This window comes from Citrus sinensis, chromosome 7 (assembly GCF_022201045.2).
Source record: "Citrus sinensis cultivar Valencia sweet orange chromosome 7, DVS_A1.0, whole genome shotgun sequence".
NCBI classification, from domain to species: Eukaryota; Viridiplantae; Streptophyta; class Magnoliopsida; order Sapindales; family Rutaceae; genus Citrus; species Citrus sinensis.
In genome coordinates this window covers 6,337,016-6,364,105 of record NC_068562.1, presented here as the reverse complement: position 1 = coordinate 6,364,105, position 27,090 = coordinate 6,337,016, and the positions used below count along the sequence as shown (strand labels likewise).

Below are 27,090 nucleotides of genomic sequence, written 5' to 3'. Positions count from 1 at the left end.
TGGGACTTGGATTTCATGATGCTGGTATAATTTTGTGTTGAGCAAATATAAGATTGTGATCGGTGTCTATTAGCATACTAATAATTCACCAGTCATTATATCTTAGTTATATTCAAGTATAAATTTTATTATTATTAGATATTTTATACATAATAAGATCATAACTATATACGCAATTGTAAAAGCACATGTTGTATAAGAATATAAAATCTTTGAAGTCTCACATAACTTAGATTATCATGGATTTAAATTAAAAAGAAATATGTGCAGGTGATCATGGGTTTAATAGGTAAAATCTCTAGAACCTCCCACCATTTCATAGTATCCCAAAATGCACCTATCATCCCAAAAATTTTGTTAACCATTCTTGTTCTTCTTATTATTATTCGCTAATTTTGCAGTTTCACCCCTCTAATTAGTGTGATGTCAGAGGTTTCTGGCCCCACTTTAAATGCCTAGGAAATTTTGTTTCAGAAAAAATAAAAACAAAATAAAAAAATTTAAGACATTATATATAAAAATAATTAAAATAACTCAACAGAAAAATCCCATCCTGTAACAAATATAAGCACTAAGATCAATATCACAAATCATTGATTGGTTGTGTGGTGATCTATAAACACCTCCATATCTTATTCTTGAGATCAAGGATTTGAGTTTTATGTGGATGTGGAAGTATATTTTATTTTATTCATAATTTTTTTGTGAGTAGTATATGTCAAGTCAAAATGACAAAATATGTCTCATGATGGAAAGTCTTAATTGGTCGTCTTCCTACAAATACCTAAAGAATATGTCATTAATGTGGTTGAAATGTATGTGGCACATGAAACTTTCAAATTAAGTGGTCTAATAAAATTAAATCATGGAATTGGTGATAAATCAAGCTATCAGCATGAATTAAGAAACTAAAGAAAGGAGATTTTATCAACGGACGGAATAAACTAAGTAGATAAAGAGGTGACTCATTGACACTAAATATCTAATTCTGTTTTAATTAATTACATCAGTTTATTAGTTTCCAATAAAAGAAAAGTCGTGAATATAGACATATTGGATGAACAAAATTATAGAATTTATTTCATTTTTTTCGTGTTATTTAATTAAATATAGAGTTAGATATCCAAACATGCTACGTAATTGTATGATTCCTAGCTTTACGTAGCATACAAACAAGATCAGTAGGAGAATAAATACTTGACCCAAATGGTGAAAATTTTCATCAGAAAGTTAAATAAGAAAAAAATAAAAATTAATATTGAAGTTCAACAATGGATGATAGGAATGATAAGAGTACCAAATGCAAATCTGTGTTCATAATTCTCTTACTTGGATTCTAGTAATACCGACCAACTAATTTCATGTTTTTAAAAACCTTGACATGATCTATATTGTAGTACAAGTTTAAACTCATGGGATAGTATTAAAACCAAATAACGACGAGCTTTACTAGATAATATGTATCAAAGTCAACTAATGCTCAAGTGAGGCATACACACCCTTTTTCACATGATAAATTTAAGATAAAATTGTCGACCAACGCATGATGGAGGTTTTAAAAAAGTATTTTATAGTCTCTTCAAGTATTTAAGCTTGGCACAATCTTTAACTATATATGAGCAAACTTTTGAGTAAAAAGTTGAGTACATAAATTTTTATATAATATTAGAACTAATTCATGAGCTAATTAAAATATAAACCATCCATAACCATGTAATTAGTGATAAATTAAGCTGCATGAATGATGAAACCACATTGGAGATTTTGTTAAAGGCCGAGCAAATTAGATATCGAGGTGACGCATTCAAACTATACAGTTCATCCAACGTAAATTTTATTGTTAGTAAAATTACCAATAAAAGAAAATTTTTACACGAGCCATTGGATGAAAATAAGTTTAGAATGTCTACATACAATTACAGTGAGGATCCATTATTTTGTTAGTGTTGGTTTCCTTTTTATAAAATGATACAGCGACGGACATCCAAGCATAATTAGTAAGTTAAGCACTTCCAATTATTCTTAACTTATCTATGAAGAACAAACAAAACCGATTGGTGAATAAATAGTAACGCCCAATGGCCCGATTTTATCACAAGAAAATTAAGTTTGCAAAAAAAATTAAAGTTCAACATGGCTGATTGGAATGATAAGAGTATCAAACTTGGAGACTACAAATTTTTCTTAATACTGCTTTCTCACATGTTGATAACATTTGTTGATGGAAGAGGAGTTGATCAATTCATGAAAAAAAGAGAGTTGCCCATGCACGAGGGAACAGTCAAAACCATTGAGGTTATTAACATTCTTTTTTTTTCAATTTTTGTTTAAGGTTATAAATTTTCAAAGCTCAAATTGAGTTATATTTTTGCAGAGCGAAGATGGTGATGTGATTGACTGTGTGGACATAAGAAAACAACCTGCTTTTAATCACCCACTGCTGAAAAATCACACCGTACAGGTTAGTACATAAAATTTGCATTAAAGATTTCTAATTAAATGGTTCGAAAAATAAAATTTTTGTCTTTTAAATTCATAGATTAAACCCCATGCACAATCAAGAGGAATCGATGAAGCAGAAAACAATCCGAATATGCTCTTTCAAAGTTGGCATAAGAATGGCGAATGCCCCGAAGGAACTGTCCCCCTACTGAGAAGAACACAGAATTTTAATCATAGTCGACGCAGCTACCCAGCATTTTTGCACAAGAAAGTAGCACAGCTAAACGATGTCAATAATCCCTCTAATCATGAGGTCAGAATTTAACTTTAATTATAATGATTTTTCACTTAATTATACTTTTAAGATCTTTTAATTGTATCTAACAATTTCATCTTCTTTTTGTATGAAAAAAAAATACTAAAAACATATATGATTATCAGTATGCACAAGTTTCTGCAGTTGATGGGAATTACTATGGTGCTCGTGCTACAATCAACGTTTGGAACCCTCTAACAAATTTCGGAGAACTCAGTATCGCTCAAATTTGGGTTTTGGCCGGCGATGGAAATGAGTTGAATTCTTTAGAGGCTGGATGGACGGTAATTAAGCTTCAGCCAATGAAACATGCATACAGATTGCATATTTATAGCACGTGTGGAAATATTAATTAAATTTCCTAGGGAAAGCGGAGTTCAGACTTCATATGATTTTAATAGTTAAAACTAAATATAAATTGACCAAAAATTCAAGTCCTGTTTGAATGTTTACTAAGGAAATAATTCATGATTTCAGGTTAACAATGGCGAGAAGAAAACAAGATTGTTCATATATTGGACTGTAAGTAGATTTGATCATTCCTCAGTTCCATATTAAAAATTGAAAAAATTCTTAAATTGCTACGTGTGTGTGTGTGTGTGTGTGTGTGTGTGTGTATATATAGAGAGAGAGAGAGAGAGAGAGAGGGGGGGAGAGAATATGACTAGATTAATTGCTTATAAATTTTTGCTAACACGTTTTCTTATGGTTGTTAGAGTGATGGCTACCAAAGCACAGGTTGCTACAATCTTGATTGCCCTGGTTTTGTGCAAACAAACAAAAATATAGCCCTCGGTGGGTCTATAGAACCTGTTTCGAAGTATGGTGGGGAGCAACGTGACATATCCATTGTCATACATAAGGCACGTAGTAACAGTTATTCTCATTCTCATGTCTGTTAATTTTACTAGGACAACGCAAAAAGGAATGTTAACTGTGGATTAAATTAAACCCCAATACCATTAGGGAGAGACTGACTGCATTGATTTTGTTTTTCTTCTTTGATCAGTTCAATAATAATGATGGAAATTGGTGGCTGCAAGTGCAAGACCAGTTAGTAGGGTATTGGCCAAGCTCCATCTTTACACATTTAGCCGGCACTTCTGATGCTATATCTTGGGGAGGAGAGATAGTCAATAACCAACCTAATGGTCATCACACTTCAACTCAAATGGGAAGTGGCCATTTTCCTAATGAAGCCTACGGGAAAGCTAGTTTTTTCACAAAACTTGGATACTTTGATGAAGGTAACAATGTCAAAGATCCTGAAAATCTTGAACCTTTTGTGACAAGACCCCCCTGCTACGATTTACGTACAGGAAAAGATAACAAGTTTGGTGTCTTCTTTTATTTTGGAGGTCCTGGATATTCAGCAAATTGCCAATGAAAGTAATATGTATCATCAATTGAATAAAGTTGTACTACTAGCTTCTCATTACTAAATAACATCGGAAGTGTCTTTATTATTCGTTTTTGCAATAACTAGTTGTGTGGTTGTACCTTATGATTTGAAAAGGAGACCCCAAAAAATAGGTACATTTTTTTTCAGAAATTAATGGTATAATTAACAATGTGGGTTTCTTCATATATAAAATGAAATGGTTAAAGCATGTGAAAAAAATTTAGGGTAAGTTAGAAAAATTCACTTTTAACTTTATTTATTTTTATTTAAGGTCTTATTGGTCTAGTCTCTCTCAAAGTCAATAGTAGAAGTTAAATAATCAGTCAAAATATATATTCTCTCCAAAATTATCAAGTTGTAGAAAGCATACATGTATGCTTCTGAAGTTTAAACAGAAAATGAAAGAAAGATTGCATAAATTAAATACACCTCAATACGAGAGAGAGGCTTGATTGACACTAAGTAATTGAAGAATTAACATCCCAACCTTAATTAATTAATTAATTAATTATAGGCATTAAACAAAACTGAAAATTGAGTAAATTATATAATCAAGCGGTGGCCGAATGAAAATAATTGCACCAAGCACCCTTGTTAGGCGTCAAGTTCCCACATCCGAAAAAGAAGCTTCCACACTTTGGTCCTGGCTTTCGAATTATCTTCTTGAAGCTTTTGGCTCCACAGAAGCAATACCGAAATTATTCAACTTCTGCTGGATCACGAGAAGTATGCTGAAAAGTGCACTTGCGCTGCCGCACAAGAAACTGATGATGACGATTCCACGTCATCATAGAATCCTGAGTAATATCTTGCGGCGGCGTCAAAGATTTAGTAATTGAGAATTTAAATCCCCTCTGCATGATGACTGCAAGAAATCTTGCCATGTTTATGGAGTCATCAAGGCCCCAGTGAGCACGGCCGTGCCAAACAAGCTCAACAGCCTCTTTCAAATTTCACCTCATGTCGGCAAAAACCTTGCTGATTGGAACCCTCAAGTTGATCCAACGGTTGAAATAAGCAGGCTTACTTGCAATATTTATGGAGTCATCAAGGCCACAGTGAACACGGCCGTGCCAAACAATGCCAGCCAGCTCAACAGCCTCTTTCAAATTGCACCTCACGTCGCCAAAAACCTTGCTGAATGGAACCCTCAAGTTGATCCAACGGTTGAAATAAGCAGGCTTACTTGCAATATTTATGGAGTCATCAAGGCCACAGTGAACACGGCCGTGCCAAACAATGCCAGCCAGCTCAACAGCCTCTTTCAAATTGCCCCTCACGTCGCCAAAAACTTTGCTGAATGGAACCCTCAAGTTGATCCAACGGTTGAAATAAGAAGGCTTTGGAATGTTCTTGAAGCGGCATTCGGATTCCAGCATGACTTGACAATCCCAATCTGACCACGTCACCACAGCAAAGTTGGTGGGCGTAACGCCCATGTGCTGCTGCCAATTATCATGTAAAAATAATGCCTCGCCAAGAAAAATGCCTTGTCAACTTGATGCTGCTGAATTCCTGTCAGCTCCTTGTAGAATTCCGTAGGCAATTTATTGTGAGTTGGGCGTACGTAAATTTGAAAACAGACTGTAATCTGTCCAGTGACACCACTTACTATAACCGAAGGAAATTCTATTATTTCCTGTGGGTGTGGAATCTTTTTGTCACACGTGGCCTCGAAGTCGACAACTACAAAGTAATCAAAATCCTGAAGCTTTTGCGGAAGAAAAGGATTTGGCTGAGGAAGACGAAAGGGGTAATTCGGGAAAAGGGGGTTTCTTTGGAGGCTGTCAAGAGCCATTCTATCTCACGTTATTGATTGTTATTTGCATACTAATAATTCACCAGTAATTATATCTAAGTTATACTCAAGTATAAATTTTATTACTATTAGCTATTTTGTACATAATAAGATCTTAACTATACACACAGTTGTAAAAGCACATGTTGCATAAGAATACAAAATCTTTAAAGTCTCACATAACTTAGATTATCATGGATTTAAATTAAAAAGAAATATATGCAGGTGATCATGGGTTTAATAGGTAAAATCTCTAGAACCTCCCACTATTTCATAGTACCCCGAAATGCACCTATCATCCCAAAAATTTTGTTAACCATTCTTGTTCTTCTTATTTTTATTTGCTTATTTTGCAGTTTCAACCCTCTAATTAGTGTGATGTCAGAGCTTTCTGGCCCCACTTTAAATGCCTAGGAATTTTTGTTTCAGAAAAAAATAAAAACAAAATAAAAAATTTTAAGACATTATATATAAAAATATTTCAAAAAAAACTCAATAGAAAAAGTCCATCTTGTAACAAATATATGCACTAAGATCAATATCACAAATCATTGATTGGTTGTGTGGTGATCTATGAACACCTCCATACCTTATCAAGGATTTGAGTTTTACGTGGAAGTATATTTTATTTTATTCATAATTTTTTGTGATTAGTATATGTCAAGTCAAAATGATAAGATATGTCTTATGATGAAAAGTCTTAATTGGTCGTCTTCCTACAAATACCTAAAGAATATGTTATTAATGTGGTTGAAATGTATGTGGCACATGAAACTTTCAAATTAAGTGGTCTAATAAAATTAAATCATGGAATTGGTGATAAATCAAGCTATCAGCATGAATTAAGAGACTAAAGAAAGGAGATTTTATCAACGGACGGAATAAATTAAGTAGATAAAGAGGTGACTCATTGACACTATATATCTAATTCTGTTTTAATTAATTACATCAGTTTATTAGTTTCCAATAATAAAAGAAAAGTCGTGAATATAGACATATTGGATGAACAAAATTATAGAATTTATTTCTTTTTTTTTCTTGTTATATAATTAAATATAGAGTTAGATATCCAAACATGCTACGTAATTGTATGATTCCTAACTTTACCTAGCATACAAACAAGATGAGTAGGAGAATAAATACTTGGCCCAAATGGTGAAAATTTTCATCAGAAAGTTAAATCAGAAAAAAAATAAAACTATTGAAGTTCAACAATGGATGATAGGAATGATAAGAGTGCCAAATGCAAATTTGTGTTAATAATGCTATTTCACATGTTGATCCTATTTGTTGAAGGCAGAAGGGTCGAATTCATGAAAAATAGAGAGCTGCTCATGCATGAGGGAACGGTCAAAACCATTAAGGTTATTAAATTTATTGCATACATGAACTTAATTCCTCCTTTAATATATTCTTATTATGCTGGTTCAAGGACCAAAGGTTATGAATTTTGAAAGCTTCAAGTCGTATTATTATAAATATGTTTGCAGAGTGAAGATGGTGATGTGATTGACTGTGTGGATATCAACAAACAACCTGCTTTTAATCATCCACTTCTGAAAAATCACACCATACAGGTTAGTACTTAGTACATATATACATAAGGATTACGTAATTTTAGAATCATTTCTAATTAATCGAATTTGTCCAATGTTTTTTTTTTTCTCCAAATTCATAGATGAAACCCCATGTGCATTCAAGCGGAACTGAATCAGAAAACAACCACAATATACTCTTTCAAAGTTGGCACAAGAATGGAGAATGCCCTGAAGGAACTATCCCCATATTAAGAACACCACATTCTAATCGTCGTCGTCGCAGCTACCCAACAGTTTCGCAAAAGAAACAGGCCAATGATTTCAGTGCTCCCCCTGGTCATGAGGTCACATTCAGCTTTATATTAATTTTTTATTTATTATATATAATTTCACTAGCTAATTTTTGTGTCTGCCTACTGATTTTATCTTCTATATTTGCTTAAAAGAAAACTAAACACAAATATATATGAATTAGTATGCACTAGTGGCCCTAGTTGGTGGGCAGTACTATGGTGCTCGCGCAACAATCAACGTATGGAACCCCGCAACATACCAAGGAGAATTCAGTTTCGCACAAATTTGGGTTGGGTCAGGTGAAGGAGATGAAGCGAATTCTATGGAGGTTGGATGGTTGGTAAGCTGGATCAGCCAATTAAATTTTAAAAATTCAATTAAATTTGAGAGAACAATCAGTAACATAATAATTCATCATGGTTAATCCAGGTTAACAATGGTGAGAATAAGACAAGATTGTTCACATACTGGACTGTAAGTATATTTGAGTCCTTCCATTATATTTATCACAAATGAACATATTATTAGTTTCTTAATAACTTGCTTTATGAATATGTTAACTATCATGTGGTTGTTAGAGGGATGACTACCGTAGCACAGGTTGCTACAATCTTGTTTGCCCTGGTTTTGTGCAAACTACCACCCAAATTAGCCTTGGTGCTGCGGTGGAACCGGTTTCCCGATATGGTGCTGAGCAATTTGAAATTATCATCACCATAACCAAGGTAATTAATCTCGTTAATTCAGTTTTAATTCAAGTTCTGTTTATACACAAATTCAAGTTGGAATTGGTGACATATAAAAGAATTAAAGAAAATGATCAATTGTGTTGTTAAAAAAATTGTATTTTTATTCAATTTATTTTGTGTCTCTTTTATTATTTTCCTTCTAGAATCAGACGTGACTACTTCTATCTTTCTTTCTTTCTTTTACTTTTTTTTTTTGAATGTTTTTTTCTTTCTTCTACTGATTAATTGCTGACATTCGCGCAGTTAGTTGCTAGCGATTGATTAATAAGCACAAAAAAGAGAAAAAAAAAAAAAGCATAAGTTTGATTGTAGGGGTAAAATAATAAAATTAAAAATTAAAAAATTAACATAATCCTTTTAGAGCAAGGGAGTTTGAAACATGAGGAGAAAAATGATTAATTTCTGCAAACACGGATTTTGATCATTTTCCTTAGAATATTATATATATGTAAGATGAAAGTCAACAATTGTTATTTCAGGATAAGAGCAGTGGGAATTGGTGGCTTCTAATGCAAGACCAGTTAATAGGGTATTGGCCAGGCTCCATCTTCACAAGTTTAGCTGACTGTTCAACTGAGATAAATTGGGGAGGGGAGATAACAAATAGCGAATTTGCGGGACACCACACTTCAACTCAAATGGGCAGTGGCCATTTTCCCGAAGAATCCTTTGGAAAAGCTTGTTTTTTCGAGAAAATAGGATACGTTGATGAGTCTGGCAATATGAGAGATCCCGAAGATCTTCAGGTTTATGTGACAAAACCTCCCTGCTACGATTTACGTTTTGCAAAATACGAGGGCGACGGTATCTCATTTTATTTTGGAGGTCCAGGATATTCAGATAAGTGCCCGTGAAAGTGTCCTTGTCAATGTAAAGTTGCGTTTCATGCATGTTATTACTAAATAATATCAAAGCAGAATTAATTATCACTAAAGTTTGCAGATGCATTTATTCTATTTACATGGTTAAGATTAAGGAGTTAAATAATTGGCCATGGATTCACTGGTTATACGTAATACCCATTATCCAATTACAAGCACCAATAAACAGAGAGAAAATTCATTTCATTAAGCACTTTTTGAGCTAAGAAGTAGTAGCCCATTGAAAATAATTGCAACAAGCACCCCTATTAGGCGTCCAGTTCCCGCATCCAAAAAAGAAGCTCCCTCGCTTTGGTCCCGGTCTTTGAATCACCTTTTTTATGCTTTTTGTTCCACAGTAACAGTATCGACAATCTTCAAATTCTTGTATAAGTGAAGTATGTGGAGGAGTATGCATAGCTTGTGGCTCAAGAAACTGGTGCCGGTTCCATGTCAGACAATTTGGATTTGCTTGTGGCGTCAAAGACTTAGTGATGGAGAATTTGAATCCCCTTCTCATGATGACGGAGAGTAATCTAGCAATATTAATGGCATCATCAAGGCCACAGTGAACACGACCCTGCCAAATAAGTCCAGCTAGCTCAACGGCCTCCTTCAGATTGCATCTCACGTCGCCAAAAACCTTGCTGAATGGAACCCTTAAGTTGATCCATTGGTTGAAATAAGCAGGCTTTTGAATCTTCTTGATTCGGCATTCCGATTCCAGCATTACCTGACAGTCCCAATCTGACCATGTCACCACAGAAAAGTTGGTGTTGTTTAAACCCATTTGCAAAAGCCATTTATCGTGAAAATATAAAGCCTCCCCGAGAGTAGTGCCATTGTCAACTTGGTGCTGTTGAATTCCTGTCAATTCTTTGCAAAAATCAGTCAATAAGGGTTCAAAAGTTGGCCGCACATAAGTTTGAAAACATGCTATAATCTCTCCGCTTACACCACTCACCACCACGGATGGAAATTCAATTATTTCCTGTGGATGAAGATTTCTTTCTTTGTCGCACGTCGCTTCAAAATCTATTACAACATAATATTCAAAACCTTGAAGAAGAAAGGGATTTGGCAAATCTTGAAACTGCAAACGATTTGGTAGGCGAATATAGGGGCTCGGGTGGAAGCGGTTGAAATCGAAGTTAAGAGCCATCTCATGGTCTCTTCTGACTGGAGATGTTGGATTTAAGAGTGTGAGTGTGTGTGTGTGTGTGTATATATATATAGATGATGACATGTATTCCCAATCTAGTTTTGATTTCCTAATCCTTTTATACAAATTATTCCTAGTTGCGTAAGCATTGGTGTTGGTGTTTCATTTCATGTGGCATTCCTAGTTCCAGTAGAATTCCTTTCATTAATGCTTTGGTGCTTTATTTCCTTGATGAAATAGAGAAGTAATCCGAATCAGTGTAAACCGACGGCTGACAACTGGATTTTTGTTTGGCACGTAATTGATATATGTACAACAAATTAAAATGGGAATATTAGCCTGCCTCTCCATTCTAATGGTACAAATTGGGTGGTGACAGTACCTAAAGCATGAACAGTTTATCACTCATTAAGAATTATATTTACATCTTTTCAACATAGGACTACTGGGTACAAGTTCGTAAGAGTTTGATAATTTAAGACAGTCATTTCATACTCCATGTTTCATCAGGACTGGAAATGAAGTAAATGCAGGTAAAATTAATCATACTGTTTTCTCTCTTCCTGTATGGACCGGAAAATTCGAGCAGCTGATTCTGTTGCTAATCTAGGGTTGCAAGGAACAACCTTAATCACCCGTGCCTGCTGCTCACCAGTTTGATCATTTTGATCTGATGCTTGAACTATTGGTGCCATAGGGAACAGAGGGAGTGCATCCCCCTTAGCCCTTTCAGAGGGACTACTAGCAGTACTTGCCTGTACCTCACTCTCTTTAGAAGCCTGAAATTTTTCAAGACAGCTTGTTATCACTCGATTCATCTGGCTTGACATGTTACGTGAACTTTGATGGGGTATCATGAAGTTAATGTCCACCATTGATAAATGATTGTCCTTTGACTGGTCTTTTGGAGGAAATGGGATCATTTGATCAACAGCTGTGCCAGAAATAGACTGATTCATGACTGGCATGCCATATGGTGGAAAGCCAGTCTGACCCAAAGGAGGGGTGGTCGGAAGAATTCCAATCCCTTCTTGGTGAGATGCTGGAACACCATAAGCCGTGTTCAAGAAGTCAGCGCCTGTGGGATTTAAGCTCACTGGACTGCAGCTGCCATAGAATGGTGCCACAAAACCTGTGGTTGGAGGACATGGCCCTGTATAGGGCTTGTAAACAAGTCCTTCAGAAGGGGACATCACAGAAACTAACCACTGATTTCCAGTTGGTGGGAAACACCATGGAGTCTGTTTGATATTCTTCGAGTTAGCACCAGGTGCAGGAGGTACATTCCCAGAACAAGACCCATTATTTGATTGTTGAGATACAAATCCTTTGCTTGAGTCATTATTGATAAAAGGATGCGGAATATTAGCAACTGCATTGTCATCGGCACATTGACTACCGGGATCTGGATTTGGGGAATAATTTTTTGCCTTCACAATGCAGGGCAGTGATCGCAACTTAGCTTGACAGGTGTTTAAAGGAGGTTTGCCTACACAGAGGTTGTCTTCAAGCAGCAAATTTGGAGATCTGGCGATCAATCTTTGTACCTGTTGCAATTAAACATTATGCATGGTTTTTCTTTTGTACCTTTGTAGAAGAGAAAGCAGAAACATGAATGAATCTTATTGCAAAGAAAGCAGAGAAACTTGACCAGGAATTACAACTTACCTTCAGTAGTCTATGCAATTCAAATACTTGCAAAGTGAAGACCCTTTGTTGACTGAGGAAAAAAAAAAACACAGTAAAAGTTTATTCAAACACTTAATGTTAATGAATGTTTAGTGAATTGGTGAAATATTATCAAAAAACCAAATTAGATTAAGAACAATAAAATTCAGATTATTTTATCTGTCACAAGCAGAAACTGACTACATCAGGAAAGGGTTATTTCAGATATAATAATACTTCATAACTAGAGAAGGGAGTCCGACAGTTTATAAAAGGAGACCACAAATCCATCAAATACTAAAAGTTTACGAATTAACAGAAGGCATAGGCTTACAAAGTTTGCTATATGCAATATATCTGATCAACGGCCGCTAAGACAGTCTGCTTTGGAGTGGGCCTGCACTGTTCCTAATTCCTACCATTTATTGGGCAATAAGAGTCAATAACTATTTATTCAATTTTAGAAAGAAGAATAGACCTTGACTCCCTCCTGCTTAGGAAACTCATTGAAGACTACACTGAATTCACAGAGCCTGAAAGTTTGCTTGCACATATCCACATGGTCTAGAGTTCACCAGAAGCCTATGAACACCTAAAATATAAAGTTCGGAAACCAATCTAAACATAATGCTGCTCAGATGTGGAAACAATATATTCTGATGTGAGGAATCGACTTATAGGTAATATAATATGAAGATAATCATAATCACACAAAAAGCAACCAGTCAATCATTTGAAGATAATCATAATCACAAGAAAAAGCAACTACTCAATCATGTGATGCTCTTGAGATGCAATACTTACTCGATGATAGCTCTTCTAGCTTTCCAAAATTGTTTCTCACCTATGACTCCCACAACATCATCTGGGGATACAGCCAAAGCTGATACTGAGCCCACCATATAGGTGTTGGAAACATTATCTTGTTTGTCTACTTCTCTCACCTGCACAGACCTCTCATTCTTGTCTTCATGACATTCAACATTTTCAAGCTCTTTAGGACTGCTATTATCATCTCCAAGCGACGGCCTCAAACATGATTCCTTTCTCACCTTGAAAGCATTGTCCTTGTCTATATCCATGGCAGTTTCCATCAGAAGGCTATAATTATGGGCCACTTCATCCCTCAAAGCCACACATTCTTGATGTAACCTTGAATTGGTACTGTGTAAACTGTTAAGGGTTTCCATTGAACTACTTCTATTTTCTTGGTTTAAAGATGAATGTGCTCTCTTCAATGATTCCAGATGCCTAACTTTAGATGGGCGGATGGAAGACACATCTGCCAAATCTCTATCTCTATTCAATGGGATTGAAGTATAATTATCCACAGGGTCCGGACTTGTCTGAGGAGTGTCCTCATCATTCTGGTTCCTCGTACGTGGTCTGGACTTGATATCTCCTAAAGCAGATCGTTTCTTCTGCTTAAATTTCCGATCTTTGCTCTGCTGACTGTTACTACAATGCGGAGATATTCCTAACTGGGCAGAGGAAACTCTTAAATCATCCTCATCTTCAGGCTTCCTCAATGAAAAATGCCTAAAGTTGGAGAAATTACTTGGCTTCGGTGAACTGCTTTTAGAATTTGATGACAAAGGTCCGGCGGCATTCAAACATTGGTAATTTGAAGGTTTCACTGATTTCCTTTCTTGATTTGCCATCATATTGTTCAGCTTGATACCATTGGAGGAATAAGAATGAAGCTTCTCAGCTGAAAACGAAGGTGCAGGGGAGTTGCAAAGTTGGGTAAACACACTCCTTTCATGGCCGCCCTGAAATAACAAATCAATTATTAAAATCAAAAGAGACAATATAGCAGAGAACATTAAATTGTGTATATTCAAAACCATACAGGCAACTTTTAATGGAGTCAACGCCGACGCAAGGTAATGGAATGTTTCGTCAGCAGTCAGATCATGGGACCTCAAATAAGCATTTAGTTGCAGACACACAAGAAAGGTAGAGAACAAATCAATCCAAAGCTTAGACTGACACCAGAAAAATTAGGAAAAATATTGCTCCCTTGAAACTAACTAAAATCAGCATAAAGTGGACAGAAAAATAAAACAATACAAAGGTGTTCCGAGATCACACCTAAACTCACATTTCTCAATTCATTACGAATGAAAATTCAGAAATTCAGTAAACTCCTAAGGTGCATCATATGAGCAAAACCTGAAATTTTTAGCAAACAGAGACCTGAAACCTTTACCAAATAGAGTAAATTGTTCCCTAAAGAGAGCTAAAGGCATAAGATTAGCTCTCAGCAATCAATTTTACAGAAGTGCAGATCAAACAGAGATCATTGATCATAGATATAAGAGAGACAATTTAAAACGTGAATTCAGCACATTAAGATCAGAAAACCATATGAATTAAACTCACATTGCTTGACGACATTGAAGAAACCAAGCTGGTGCCATTGGGAGGTGGAAGAGGCAACATAGGTGCTGATCCAGAGCTGTACCTGTGAGAGGGTATGCTAAGCTGTTCATAGAGAGCCATTTTGTTTCTTGGAGGTGCCCTTGGTCCTCCTTTCTCTTTATCATTCACATGAAGCCTAGGAAACATAGGACTAGTCACCTTTCCTTCTTCTTTTCCTTCCCTCATACTTCAAGTCCTTCACAACAAATTCCACATACCAAACTTTCTCCAAATTCACAACAAAATTCCATTTGCAAGGCAAATTCAATTGCTTAAGCACTCTGAATCCCCATCCCTCAAAAAGAATAGTAAAGCTCACGATCAACCCACTTCAAAGAAACAAATCTTGTGACTCAAGCCCAAAAAGAAAGAAGAAGAACACATGAACTCTGACGAGACAAATTCACAAGCAACCAATTAACAAACCCACCTCATGAAATCAAACCTTCCCATGAGACCAAAAGCTCAAACACCCAAGAAGAACAACACAATTTCATAATTTCCCAAAAACACGCCCCGCTCAGAGAGCCACAGTCTCAGCTAAAACGAAAGCAAATGAGGCAACATAGAATGTAGAGGCCAAAAAAGCAACAGTGAAGATATCAGCTATCAGATACAGATAGATAAATGGTGGCCAAAAAGAATAGATTCTGCTTAAGAGAAGGGTTGCTTTGGAATTCCACAAAAGAGGAGGATCCGATCTTTCCCTCTTTCTCATCACCTAAAAGCTAACATGAAAAGCTAAAAGACCAAAAGAAAATAAAAGAAACGCTAAACAAATGAGATATGGACAACGTAGGACCCAAGTGGATAGAATAGAACTGAGAGACTCCCTTCAATTATCTTCTACAGTACTTTCTTGTACAGTGCCAACAACAGAGAGATCCCCCAAGAAACTTGCGGATATATACTGACGTGGCCAAATCTTAGCGGCTATTTGGGGAAAGATAGACAGGCAAGACTGAGTCTGAGTGTAATCTGGATTTATATATAACCACATGTTACTTATGTTTAACATGGCCAATCTTCTCTCGCAAAATCCGCATAAGATTTGTTTAAACCCGAAGTGTTTTTACTTTTCTTTACTTCCAAGTACGATGAAACCAATCCCCACGCGCATATTGAAGTAACGCTGTGAGAATTGTCTAATTACGACGCTGTAACATTTGGCTTTCCTAACACTTTCTCATTTTCTCGAATTAGAATATAGTTTATCCATCTATACCAAATAAGTCCCTGTGTTCGCCTGTTCGATTTTGTATCCTTATTATATCGAACCACGACACATTATAATATTAGAGTTGAAGAGAGAATCATTCATTTGTTTAGTGACATTCTACTTCTCATCTTATAATTAAAATAAAAATTTTAATTTTTTATTTATGTTGTAAGTATAAATTCTTTTTTTTTTCGTACCGAAACTTATAAAATAAATACATATCACAAATAAAAGAACAAATTATACCTTATTTAGTTATTTAAGAAAAAATAAGAACTTGGGGACCTTGATATTCTTATCCCCATTTATGAATAGCTTGTGTACGGACAAACGGTGGAGTTTGAGCGGGGGGTAAAATTACCGTCTTTGGAGGCGCGTGGCACGAGGGTGATATTTGCATGGTACTATTGGAAACAAAGATTGCGTTTGACCGGTGGTTGTGGAGTAAATTTATTACATTACCTACACGTGCTCAAATTTAAGTATAATTTATTAATTTTGTACTTTTTAAGTTTAGAAGAGTTCCTCCACGGTAATCAGGTGATCGCTCATCATGTAGAGAAACTTCTTCCAAACTAAATAATTCTCTTTAAAAAATTCTTTTTATACCATGGTATATTTTTCCATAGCTTTCATTATTTAAAAAATAATAATTTTTATATAACCTCATTACTTCATTATTCAAATTGAGATTTTAAATTTCTCCTTCTTAACAAGCTGTGCCTCGGCTATGAATATGATACATCGAGCCAAAGTTTGGATAGATTTTTATGCACTACTAAGTTAATTTATACTCTATTTTATAATATAATATTGATTTTTTTTTCAATCAAACACAAACTATAATGATAAAAGTGTTTTTAAAACATCACACTTTTTCACTTTGTCCTAAAATATATGATTCGGGGCTTCAAACAGATTATTTGAAAGCGTAAATTATCAAAATTTCTAAGCGAGCCAAACTATCAGAAAAGGGAGCGCACATTCATAATCACACGATTAAAATTATAACATATTTTTTTATTATTTATCACTTTACGTATGTGGCTGTGATTTATACTCTACTTTAAAGTAGTTTTAAGATAACCATTGCCAAATATTTTGCATAAAAAATTACTATTGATCATGACATGTCCTAAGCAAATTGCCAAATAATCAGACACGTGATTATTACTCATACTCAATTGCTATTTATACAAAGTTCACAATACATAATTACATGTCCACCTTGTAGATCGCAGACCATGATAATTCTATTGATCAATTTGATCACATGATGGCATGTGATCCGACGGTCTAAAAGTAGTTAAAAAAGATGGCTCAATGTCGAGCTTCACGAAAGTTTGGTAGTGGTATAAGTGATAAGTGGGGTCAGCTGCCCAATTTAGTCCAAAAATCTAAAAAGACATATTTCTTTTTTCTTTTCTTTTTTTGGCTCCATTCAATTTTAAATTTATTCATGTTGGATTAATTAAATATATTAAGACATTAAATTTGAGTTCTAAAGGTATTAAAAAATTTAAGTTTAGTAGTATCTTTTTAAAATCACACACATAAGACATATATATATATATAATAGTAAAATTTTATTATTCATATGTTTCTTTCTTGATTGTATTTTGTATTGGTTAAAATTTTGCCTCCACTGATTGGATTTTATGACTATGGCTAATAGTAGGTAGCTCGTTATCTTGTTTAATTAAAGTTGCAATTGGCTTTAGTCGACCAAAGAATAGATAACTCACAACATGAGCATTTCAATTTACAGAAGAATTTTTGGATCAAAATAAAATAAATTTACGCTTTGTCTCCGTGAAAGGAACCATTCTTATTATATTTTCACATCCTCCTGTCCATGTACAGGAACTAATTACATTGTTACAACCGGAACCTCAGAAAACTTGACATTTTCACATAGATTAAAAGATCATTAGCATAAACCTAAGGTTAGCTTTTGTAAAGAATTTTAAAGACTTAACTGGTTCCGACTGCGCTCACACTAGTATTAAGAAGAGGCTGCACACTCTGCTTCAAATTTTCACTCTTTTGGCAGGACCTTGGTCAATGATAGGATCAATAGCAGGAGGTTGTGGCTCTGCTGTCTGTTGGGTTTCAGGGTCTTTCTCTGCTTCCTCAGTCTGAGGGGGCGCATAACCTTCTGGGAATGGTGGAGGTGGAGGGGCCGGTGGTAGCTGCAAAATAGAGAACATTTCTTATGAATTTGAGAGAAAAAAACAACATGATAGCTCTGCACAAAAGATAGAGAAAAAAGTTCTTATCAAAAACAAATGTTGAGATAATTCATCAATTGCTGTAATTTGGTATTTATTACTTGTACAGCCGATCGGTTGTTGATATTTCAAATATTCACAAAAGAGCCAAGTAAAATAATGATCTCTATTGACAAAACAAAATTGAAAACATCCAACCTGGCTATCACATTTGCAAGTAACTCAAACTCATGAATAGTTATGCAATACCTACCCGGAACATTCACCTGTTTAAATGACTGTTAATATATTGACATCAAGATCAACAGTATTCCTATGTTCTTTCTTTGTTTCTTTTTCATTTTCTCCTTTTTAAAGATTTTTAGATTCTCCTTCAAAAGAAACATGAGAGGATTCGTACAGAGACAAAATTACCTTGCGCTGTAAGGAGGCAAGTATTTGATCTACTCGCTTTACTTCTTTCAAATCAATTGTCTCTTTACCAGCCTTTGAGTGGAGAGGGGTACCTCCATCATTTTCAGCATCAACTGCAGCAGAATGAATTAAGACTTAAATGATGAGGAAAGATATGTCATGGGAAAAAAATGAGTCGTACACAGATTATTAACTGATTTTCTAAGAGTACTTAACAGGATATACGGCAAGGAAATCACAGTAAGGTTAAAGGCCTTGGTCTTTCTTCCTTTTCCATTTACAAAACTAAAGATTGAGGCAAGGTACAGAATTTTGGATCCAACGGTCGGTCAGAGGCATAAAGTTATAACTTGATAAATTATATGGCTCCAAATTTGAGCCCATTTCGAGCTGTACATGACATAAATAATCCTTCAGACATAGTCTAAACGTACATCAACATGCAAAGAAGGCTGTAATATTCAATGCAGTGAAGTACTGCATCGAATATGACGTTTGCTGAAACTGAGTGACAGGAATAAATAAATAAATAAAATCTTAAGACATCGACTGAAAGATCCCAAGCTCTTTGAGGCCTTTCATATTCACACCATATTTATTATATTTTCCTCATATTGTGATCATCAATAGTTCAAAATGTAACTGATCTGAAAGAACGTACTTCCAACTTCCAAGAGCAACAAAATATGAGTTAAGACAATCAAAAAAACCCAACTCCGAGGGCAAACCAACTGAACACCTTAGTTTTATTGCAAAATGACATACATACAAGTTATACTCATACGGCTAAACATATCGCACAACTAATGAACAGTGAATCTTATAAAAAATGATAGATTAAAGTAAAACAATGGAGCATAGTTAGATAGCACTTTGATACCATATCCAATCTTCTCCAACTTCGAGGCAGCAGTTGTAAAAGCCTTCTGTATATAGTGGAGAGCCCGTCCCTGTCATTTGGGTACAGAACCAAGATCAGATTCATAAAGATTAATTGATATACTTGTGAAAAGATGACATAATATCTGTTCCACATAGTCTCCACCAGGATATCAATACACAGATAGTCTGCTTGGTCCAATCTATGGATTAGAAATTGCTATATCATCATGGTCTAACATGAGCAGCATATCATCTAAACCTCTTTTTATAAGAGTGATATCCAACTAATTCTTATATGATCTTTTTTCTACACTTTAAACTTGCTTTCACATCATCCATACGATTCAAGCAATGCATTAAATTATGATTATGGCTCAAGGATAATTATTTCATGACCAAAAACTTCAGTTATGTAGGAATAATTTATTTATGAAAAGAAGAGAAAGGGAAATCTCACAATTCTAGCCGAAAAGACATTGCAAAGTTGTGGTGCTTGGTAAATTGAACCATCCAATACATAATAAGTGAGCATTGGTGTGACTTTCTCGGGACCATCCCTTTTTTGCTTACGGATAACAAAGAGGTGGGGCTCCATAACTTCACTAAGCATGTATTCAATGCCGGTCATTTTCCTGCAGAACAAAAAGATTTGAGGCCTTTGGAGATAGAATAATCCAAACTATAAAGAGAAAGCAACATGATTTATATTAACCCTTATATTTCCATTAAACGCAATATCTTCAGTAAAAGCATAAAAACTTAGATATTTTCCATCAATGACCACAAAGTTTTGGCATATATCGGGTATGTGCTTCTATGACGCTTAATCTTGATGACCAATAGAAGGATTGCATAATGAAACGATCATGTTCTCAAATTGTTCATGAATCAATTTTTGTAAATATCTACGTCTTTGATTCTGGTTGGTTCTTCAGCCACAAAAACTTCTCCTTGTGACTAATATGATTAAGCACAGACTGTGACAGACATCATCGAGAAAATGCACTAATTTTAAGCAACTTGTTGATACTCCAAAAGAACAAGTGAAACCACCGAAGAAAATTAAATAAAAGTAGGACACATTTTTAGGACTTGGGTTGCATTTATTTCAACAAAATATACTCATTCAGAAGTTTTTCCATTACAGAAACTTGCAGACTCAGTATTCTATTTAAAACCTATGGAGAATTAATGCCTCTCTACTTCTTTGGTCATTAAATATATTTCCTCACCCCACTTTCGAACATAAGGACATTTTGTAGCTCCAAAATTAACATCATTCTTATTCTTCATCACTGTCTTCGGTGGTATTCTTAGAATAGAAGCAAAAATATTGACCTCTTGAATGCATTAGAATAACATTCACTCCCAAGACAGTAAACAAATTAGAAACTGAAATAAAATACTAATTCTGCAAATTTTCCTGAAATCCCTTTTAAAATGTTCAATGACCAAATTTCAGCATCATCAAGACCCCAAATGACAATGGGAGCCAAATTTACTCAACCTAACGCAATTTCACTTCAGCTCAGAATCAGTAAGATCAAGTCTCAGAGGGCAGAGCCAACTAAAACAACAGAGAAGTTAAAAACTCGAAATTTCCATTCAACCCAAAATCATTATTTCACCCAGTCCACCTAAAATCATGCTTAATTTCGTTAAAAATAAATAAACCCACAAACCGTATATAAAGATTGAACATAAACAAAAAAAAAAAAAAATTAACTCTAAACATACTAAAAGAGCAAATGACACAAGATTCAAAATCTGCTCTGTACAAATAACTTTGAAGAACTTACGAGAGTTGAGAGATGTCTAGAGGGTGGATGGACCGCATTCTGAGCTGTTCATTGTTGCAAGTCCTATCATAAAACAGAGACAACGTGAAGTAATCAAATATCATGTTTCGATCAAGTGGGTATGTGTTTAGCCACAATTGGTCCCTGAAGCAGATCCCCGTCATGTCCGTACCCGGTGGCGGTGGGGCCGCCGGTGGTGCGCCCTCGAGGTTCGCCCCCGGTGGTGGCGTCGCCATGTTTAAGTTTGATGAGTGAATGCTGTGCGTTTTCGAGCTTGGGGTTTTACCGTTTGACAGTTAGGTATTTTAATTCCGAGAAAGACGACGTGTCGTTTTCTAAGTTGCAGCCATTGAAAAGTGCATATGCAAATCTATGGTTCCCCGCTCCAACTTGTCGGTCGAGATCTGAACGCCTGGGCCCAATATTAGGCGACTTTGTGCTGTTGAGACTTTTTATTGGCCCAATATTAGAGACTATTGAAGCCTGGTGTCCATGCGTTATTGCATTTTGGCTCATCTTTTCAAAAGCTAGTATTTGTTAACAGCCAAGGAGCTAACTAATTATTTAAGATCCGAGTGTTCGACTGTTTAGTGTCCCCAATTACCTTCAAGAATTAGAGTGATACAGCGGACTTAACAGTACAACAGACATTATATAATCACACCATATGACATAACAATTTTTTCAAATTTTAAGAAAGTCTAGAATTTTAGATCAGATGAACATATACGTTAGTAAAACCACCTCACTCAAAGCTCAAGTCATTTAAGTCGATAATAATTAAGTAAAGTCTAACAATCAAAAGACTTACAATTATATTGTATCTAGACAATTCTCCATTACTCAAAAGAAATGCGCGCGCGCACACACACATACAATGCTTTTCAATTTGGTTTGGGTCAGAAATTATAGAAATCTCTCAACAACAAAATTAAACTTGGTGATTATGTAGGGCTGGTGTCTCAAACTGCACGTGGGGGTCGGCATCATAAAGGTCTTGGCCCATGGGACATCCAGATTCCAGCTTGTGTGTTCTAGGATTCGTATACAGTAGTACATATTGCTAGGTTGCTACTACTATTACTATTACTACCCAAGAGTGAGTTCTAGAAAATGTATTGAAAACGACTTGCCAGTTGCCATTTCGAAGAGATAACAAGGGCCCCTACTCTCCCATGGACTCTTTGGCCCCTTGTGGGTTGTTAAGAGTTAGAAAGCTAAAGGCCATTGAATGTGACAAAGTTTCGTATTCATGCATGCATGCATGAATACTACTTAATTGGAACAGCTACGATCTTCATCATTTGCCCTCAACTCACCGTCTTTTACGCACCGTGACGACAAGTCGCCATCACCGGTTAATTCATTCTCAGCCGGTGGTGGTCACACCATTAATCCCCTTATCCATCATGTACTACTGCCGACATGTCGCATCGATGTAAAGGCCATCTAGAGCGTTAATTAGTTAATTTTGACAGTAAGATCTTGTATTGTTACACATTTACTTTTCTGTTACTGCTTTTATTATTATTTTGTGTACTTTAATGAATTTCTGAATAATTTTTTTCAAAATAAAAATTAATACATTCTTAGATTCTTTTTTTTTTATTTTAGTATAAAAATTCTTTCTACATGAGAAATTCTTTAATGAATTGTTATGCAAAGTATTCATATCAATTTTGTTCCACACCTATCTATCAAGTAATCGACTTTATGTCCATTTCGCACTATGTATTATTATATCAGTAAACTATTTTTCGAAGATCATAAAAAAATAATGTTCTATGATAAATAAGATTTCAATTTCTTTTTGTAATTGAGTTTGAGAAATATTATTATCTACTACTAATCAATCAATCATCCATATCAGATTATATTGCGATAAAATATATTTTATGAATATTTTAACTCACCAAATAAGATTTGATATGAAAACTCCAATGTTCATGACTTTTTTGTATGGCATATTTTATTCTAAAAATTTTCAAAAGAAAAAAATTTCAAAAGAACAAAAATATGGTACAACACATCTACATCAAGGATAGTATAGATACACTGATTAAAATCTTAGAAGATAGGATTAGGCTACGGTGCAACTATAGTACCGTGCTACAATTACATCCAACTGTTGAATGTAATTAAATTAATAAGATCCACTGACATCTAACGATTAGATGTAACTGTACCTACAATTGCACCACATATTTTCCCTAGAAGATAATGTTAAATTTTGAGGGAGATTCGGTCATCGATCAGATGGTCCCAGTTACAGCAATACGCTGTGTTGATTTTCCACATGGGAGACGGCTATCTCCTCAGGTGACCGTCCAATGACGCTATGCCACGTGTGAGTTGGAGCGTTGAGTTCACGTGTGAGCAGGTAATAATAGAGGACGCGAGAGATTTGTGGCCGTGTGGGGTCTACGTTAGCCGTTAGCTATTGCATTAGGGGACCAGCGGCCGCGAACTGCGATGCCGAGCCGGGTCGGGTCGGTTTTAGCCGACACACGGTTAGATGGAAACATTTGCAGAAAGCCAGAAATAACGCGGGAGGACTGAGGAGAGCCGAAATGTCTTAATTGCGATTTTGACATTCTTGACAGAGACAGTATCGTGTGTGGTTGACCACATGCTTAGAAAGTTACAGTCGATGCAGGTAGCGGCAGATCTAAAAAAATGTGGCATACGATAACTAAATTACATAACAGTAAGTTAGTAAAATTTAAGGAGTTAAAGTAAATAATAGTAAAATTAAATTAAATAAGAGTGAAATCACCTATATGAGTTACTGTAAATTTTTATTCTTTTATTTAAAGTGTTGTATTTATAATTTTTAAAGTTAAAATTTAAATTTTATGGGTTTATGATTTAATGGGCTTATTTTAATATATTTAACCAAACTAGTTAGAAACTCAAGTAATTTTCTTTTTAATCTTTAAAACTTATTTTCTCAAGCGAGGCATTGGTTGTGGGCTAAATCTACCCTGAATGTGAAGCGCATCAAATAAGAAATTATAAACTACGTCAGAGGAGTAATGTTAGTTATACAATAAAATAAGTTATGCTAGGATGTATGTGCATTTATTTTTAAAAAATCCTCATACAAGTGATGATTATATTAAATTAAATACACATATCATTCATGTATAAATTGATTGTAATATCTCTGATATATTGTAAAACTTCCATCAAATTTTCGATCGGGAAATCGTTGATCAACTTTCCATGCGGGCTGAATGTGGTTAGTGGCTATGCTGAGTGTTTATAATGGTTTAAATAAGCTTTTCCATCAGCATTTAATTAAAATAAAATTTGCTATTCGAGGAGTACAAAACATTTGAAATACTTTGTCTATGTGTTCCTTAAAGAAATTTTCTTCTGAGGTATTGCAAATGTATGATTTCACGTATATATGAACATTAATCTGATGGTGCTATTTATGAGTTCGTGAATTTTTTTATAAAACTTACTGTGTAAATGTAATTGTTTAAATAAACCTTGATATGATTATATATAATTGCTGTGTAATATGATATTCAAGTTATAATTGTCGTGGAATGGAAACCTTATCTATCAAGGATTTAGTGGATTCATTTTTTGGATATTTACCTTACTATTATCAAAGAGATATTTACTACATCTATGTTTTCATGAGAGAATACCTATATTTATCTAATTATATAATTGGGAGGCACAAAGGATGAGACTTCATTTTGAAGGCATGTGTAGTGTTACCATTAGCCTAAAGACACAGAGGCATGTAAACTCGACAGTTAAGATCTAATTGCAGGTTAAAACGATGACATCTCCTTAGTGCGATCATCCCAAATAATGTGGTTCAACTCATTATCGTTAGTTGATTAATGCTGCACCGTACGTGCTATCAAGAAGAGAATAACAATCGAGAATCACATGACTGTAGACTCTGTCCAGCCCTTTAGCTGCTGGTAAATATTCAATCTAGCCAAACTCAATTGCGGTAAGATTTTTTTGTTAGTGAATAGAGTCAACTCAACCCACTAAACTAGGGCAGGTTCAAACACAACTACGGTCTCTGTCACTTTCGTTGGTAAGTGCTAAATATGCTTTACAATCCAATTCACAATTAATATGATCAGGACGGGCTAAGAATTGGGTTTCAAGTGGGTGTGTTCTTTAATTTCCATTATGTAAATTAATATTAATTGACAGTATATATTGTAAAAGCTTATCAAGTGTACACCGATCATATTATTTGGTTTCAAATTTTTGTTTCAAGTAAAATCTTAGTTTTTGCTTATCTTATTGCTTGACCTGCTGAAAAACACAAGAGTTGACACAATATATGCAAATTGGGAAAAGAATTGAAGCAAATGCTATATGGGAACCCATCCACTGAGCTGTAATGATGGGTTGCATGTGGGAAAGACTCAGAAGTCAGAACCCAGATGCCTCTTTCTATCCCTAAGAAGTACAACTATCTATATATTAATAAACTCATTAATCCATTTTCAAAAATTTTAACCCAAAAAAAAAAAAGTATATGATTTGATGAAGGGACAAAATTCTACAGGCAACTTGGTTTTGTGCAATCTTCTTCTTTGACTGCCTTAGCTTGCCTGCCAACAACACTTATGTTCTAACATCCCACTACCTAGTTTTTTGTTCTGATTAAATAGACTTCCTAATGCATCTGCAGTCTGCACACATCTATTTCAGGTTTCATTTATTTTTTCTTTGTTTCTCAATTTTCACCGCTGTAATTAACTTCACTCACAAAATATTTCACCACTGGCTATCATACATCTTTGATCCATATATATTGTTTTATTTAGCATATGATCAGACACTTATATGCAAGCACATAAGATATATTTGTTGAGAGTTTTTATAATTACAGTTAAAAAAATCTATCTTATTTTTTTTAGATTAAGGGTTTGTTAAAAGTCTAGAGTATAAAATTTTATTAATTTCAGATTTTTTAAAATTTATTTTTTCTATAACTTATGTTTAATTTTTAGACATTTATGTTTCAATAGAAAAAGTAATTTTTTTGTAACTTTTATCTTAATTAAAAAAAATCTTAATGAGAAGTAAATAGTATATTCCACAAATATCTCTAATATACTTATTTTCTAGATTATAAAACCTAATCTCTCTTTTTTTATTTATTTATGAGGATATAAATATCAAATAACTATATTTAAGATATTTTTTACTTGTAAAAACAAATAAAATGTTATTTATATTTAAATATTAAAAAAATTATTTAAACATTAGTATTTAAAACATTTCAGATTTTAGAAAAATTTAAACTCATTCAAGTTTTAGGTTAAAAAAAAAAAAAGACTGTGTAACTCTATTTTGGTGCAATCTCATCTAAACGCAAATTGAATCTCTCCACTTACATCCAGTAGTACATATCGACCTCCTCTTAAAAAAAAAAAAAAAACCGTTTTTTTGCCTAAAAGAGAAAAAAAAAAAGGTATCTCTTGTCAAAGAGAAAAAAAAAAAAGGTATCTCTTGTCAGACTCAAATTAACCCTTCACCTTATCCATGAGAAAGAGGCTTGTTACTGCCTTTAGCAAATAAAAATTAAACACCATCCATACATTATTATTGGTAAATGATGAAGTGATTAAAGAATTGTGCAGTAGAAAGTGAAACCAGTATTTACTAGTTATGATTATAAACATGATTAATGGAAAGCTTTTAGTCTTTTAGAAAGAGAGAATAAGGAGAGTACAGTAAAAAGATGCACATTCTCACAAGCAGTAATTTTTATTTTTTTAACTATAGCTTTACAGTGCGCATGGAATAGCAGGAGCAAACCAAAAGGAGGAGTCAGACTCAGAGCCCCCACTCAGAGAAAACAATTATAAATAAATATTACTTACAACATTTATTAAAAAA

General features: G+C 34.5%; 5 protein-coding genes and 1 pseudogene across 5 annotated transcripts; 2 read left to right on the top strand and 4 right to left on the bottom strand.

Annotated features, from left to right (window-relative positions):
* Positions 1-2,133: 2,133 nt before the first annotated feature.
* On the top strand, positions 2,134-4,145 carry LOC127903746 (uncharacterized). The gene is made up of 7 exons (XM_052444437.1): positions 2,134-2,295; positions 2,375-2,461; positions 2,540-2,755; positions 2,884-3,042; positions 3,236-3,280; positions 3,475-3,651; positions 3,768-4,145. Exons 1-7 carry the CDS (start codon positions 2,134-2,136, stop codon positions 4,143-4,145), a joined length of 1,224 nt encoding a protein of 407 aa, XP_052300397.1.
* Positions 4,146-4,647: 502 nt separating this feature from the next.
* LOC107178093 (uncharacterized) lies at positions 4,648-5,999 on the bottom strand (annotated as a pseudogene).
* A 1,080-nt stretch (positions 6,000-7,079) lies between these two features.
* Positions 7,080-9,672, top strand: LOC102621816 (uncharacterized). Its single transcript, XM_006466102.4, has 7 exons — positions 7,080-7,322; positions 7,449-7,535; positions 7,637-7,840; positions 7,972-8,130; positions 8,220-8,264; positions 8,369-8,515; positions 9,019-9,672. The coding sequence occupies exons 1-7, from the start codon at positions 7,173-7,175 to the stop codon at positions 9,391-9,393; spliced, it is 1,167 nt and encodes a 388-aa protein (XP_006466165.2). The 5' UTR covers positions 7,080-7,172; the 3' UTR covers positions 9,394-9,672.
* LOC102630386 (uncharacterized) lies at positions 9,561-10,757 on the bottom strand. Its single transcript, XM_006466494.4, has one exon. The coding sequence runs from the start codon at positions 10,643-10,645 to the stop codon at positions 9,623-9,625; it is 1,023 nt and encodes a 340-aa protein (XP_006466557.3). The 5' UTR covers positions 10,646-10,757; the 3' UTR covers positions 9,561-9,622.
* A 124-nt stretch (positions 10,758-10,881) lies between these two features.
* On the bottom strand, positions 10,882-15,497 carry LOC102622101 (ELF3-like protein 2). Its single transcript, XM_006466103.4, has 4 exons — positions 14,615-15,497; positions 13,034-14,001; positions 12,230-12,281; positions 10,882-12,108 (listed from the first exon to the last, which is right to left on the bottom strand). The coding sequence occupies exons 1-4, from the start codon at positions 14,837-14,839 to the stop codon at positions 11,101-11,103; spliced, it is 2,253 nt and encodes a 750-aa protein (XP_006466166.2). The 5' UTR covers positions 14,840-15,497; the 3' UTR covers positions 10,882-11,100.
* A 2,178-nt stretch (positions 15,498-17,675) lies between these two features.
* Positions 17,676-21,534, bottom strand: LOC102622399 (mediator of RNA polymerase II transcription subunit 6). The gene is made up of 5 exons (XM_006466104.4): positions 21,199-21,534; positions 19,857-20,031; positions 19,398-19,467; positions 18,518-18,630; positions 17,676-18,064 (listed from the first exon to the last, which is right to left on the bottom strand). The coding sequence occupies exons 1-5, from the start codon at positions 21,432-21,434 to the stop codon at positions 17,903-17,905; spliced, it is 756 nt and encodes a 251-aa protein (XP_006466167.2). The 5' UTR covers positions 21,435-21,534; the 3' UTR covers positions 17,676-17,902.
* Positions 21,535-27,090: the final 5,556 nt, after the last annotated feature.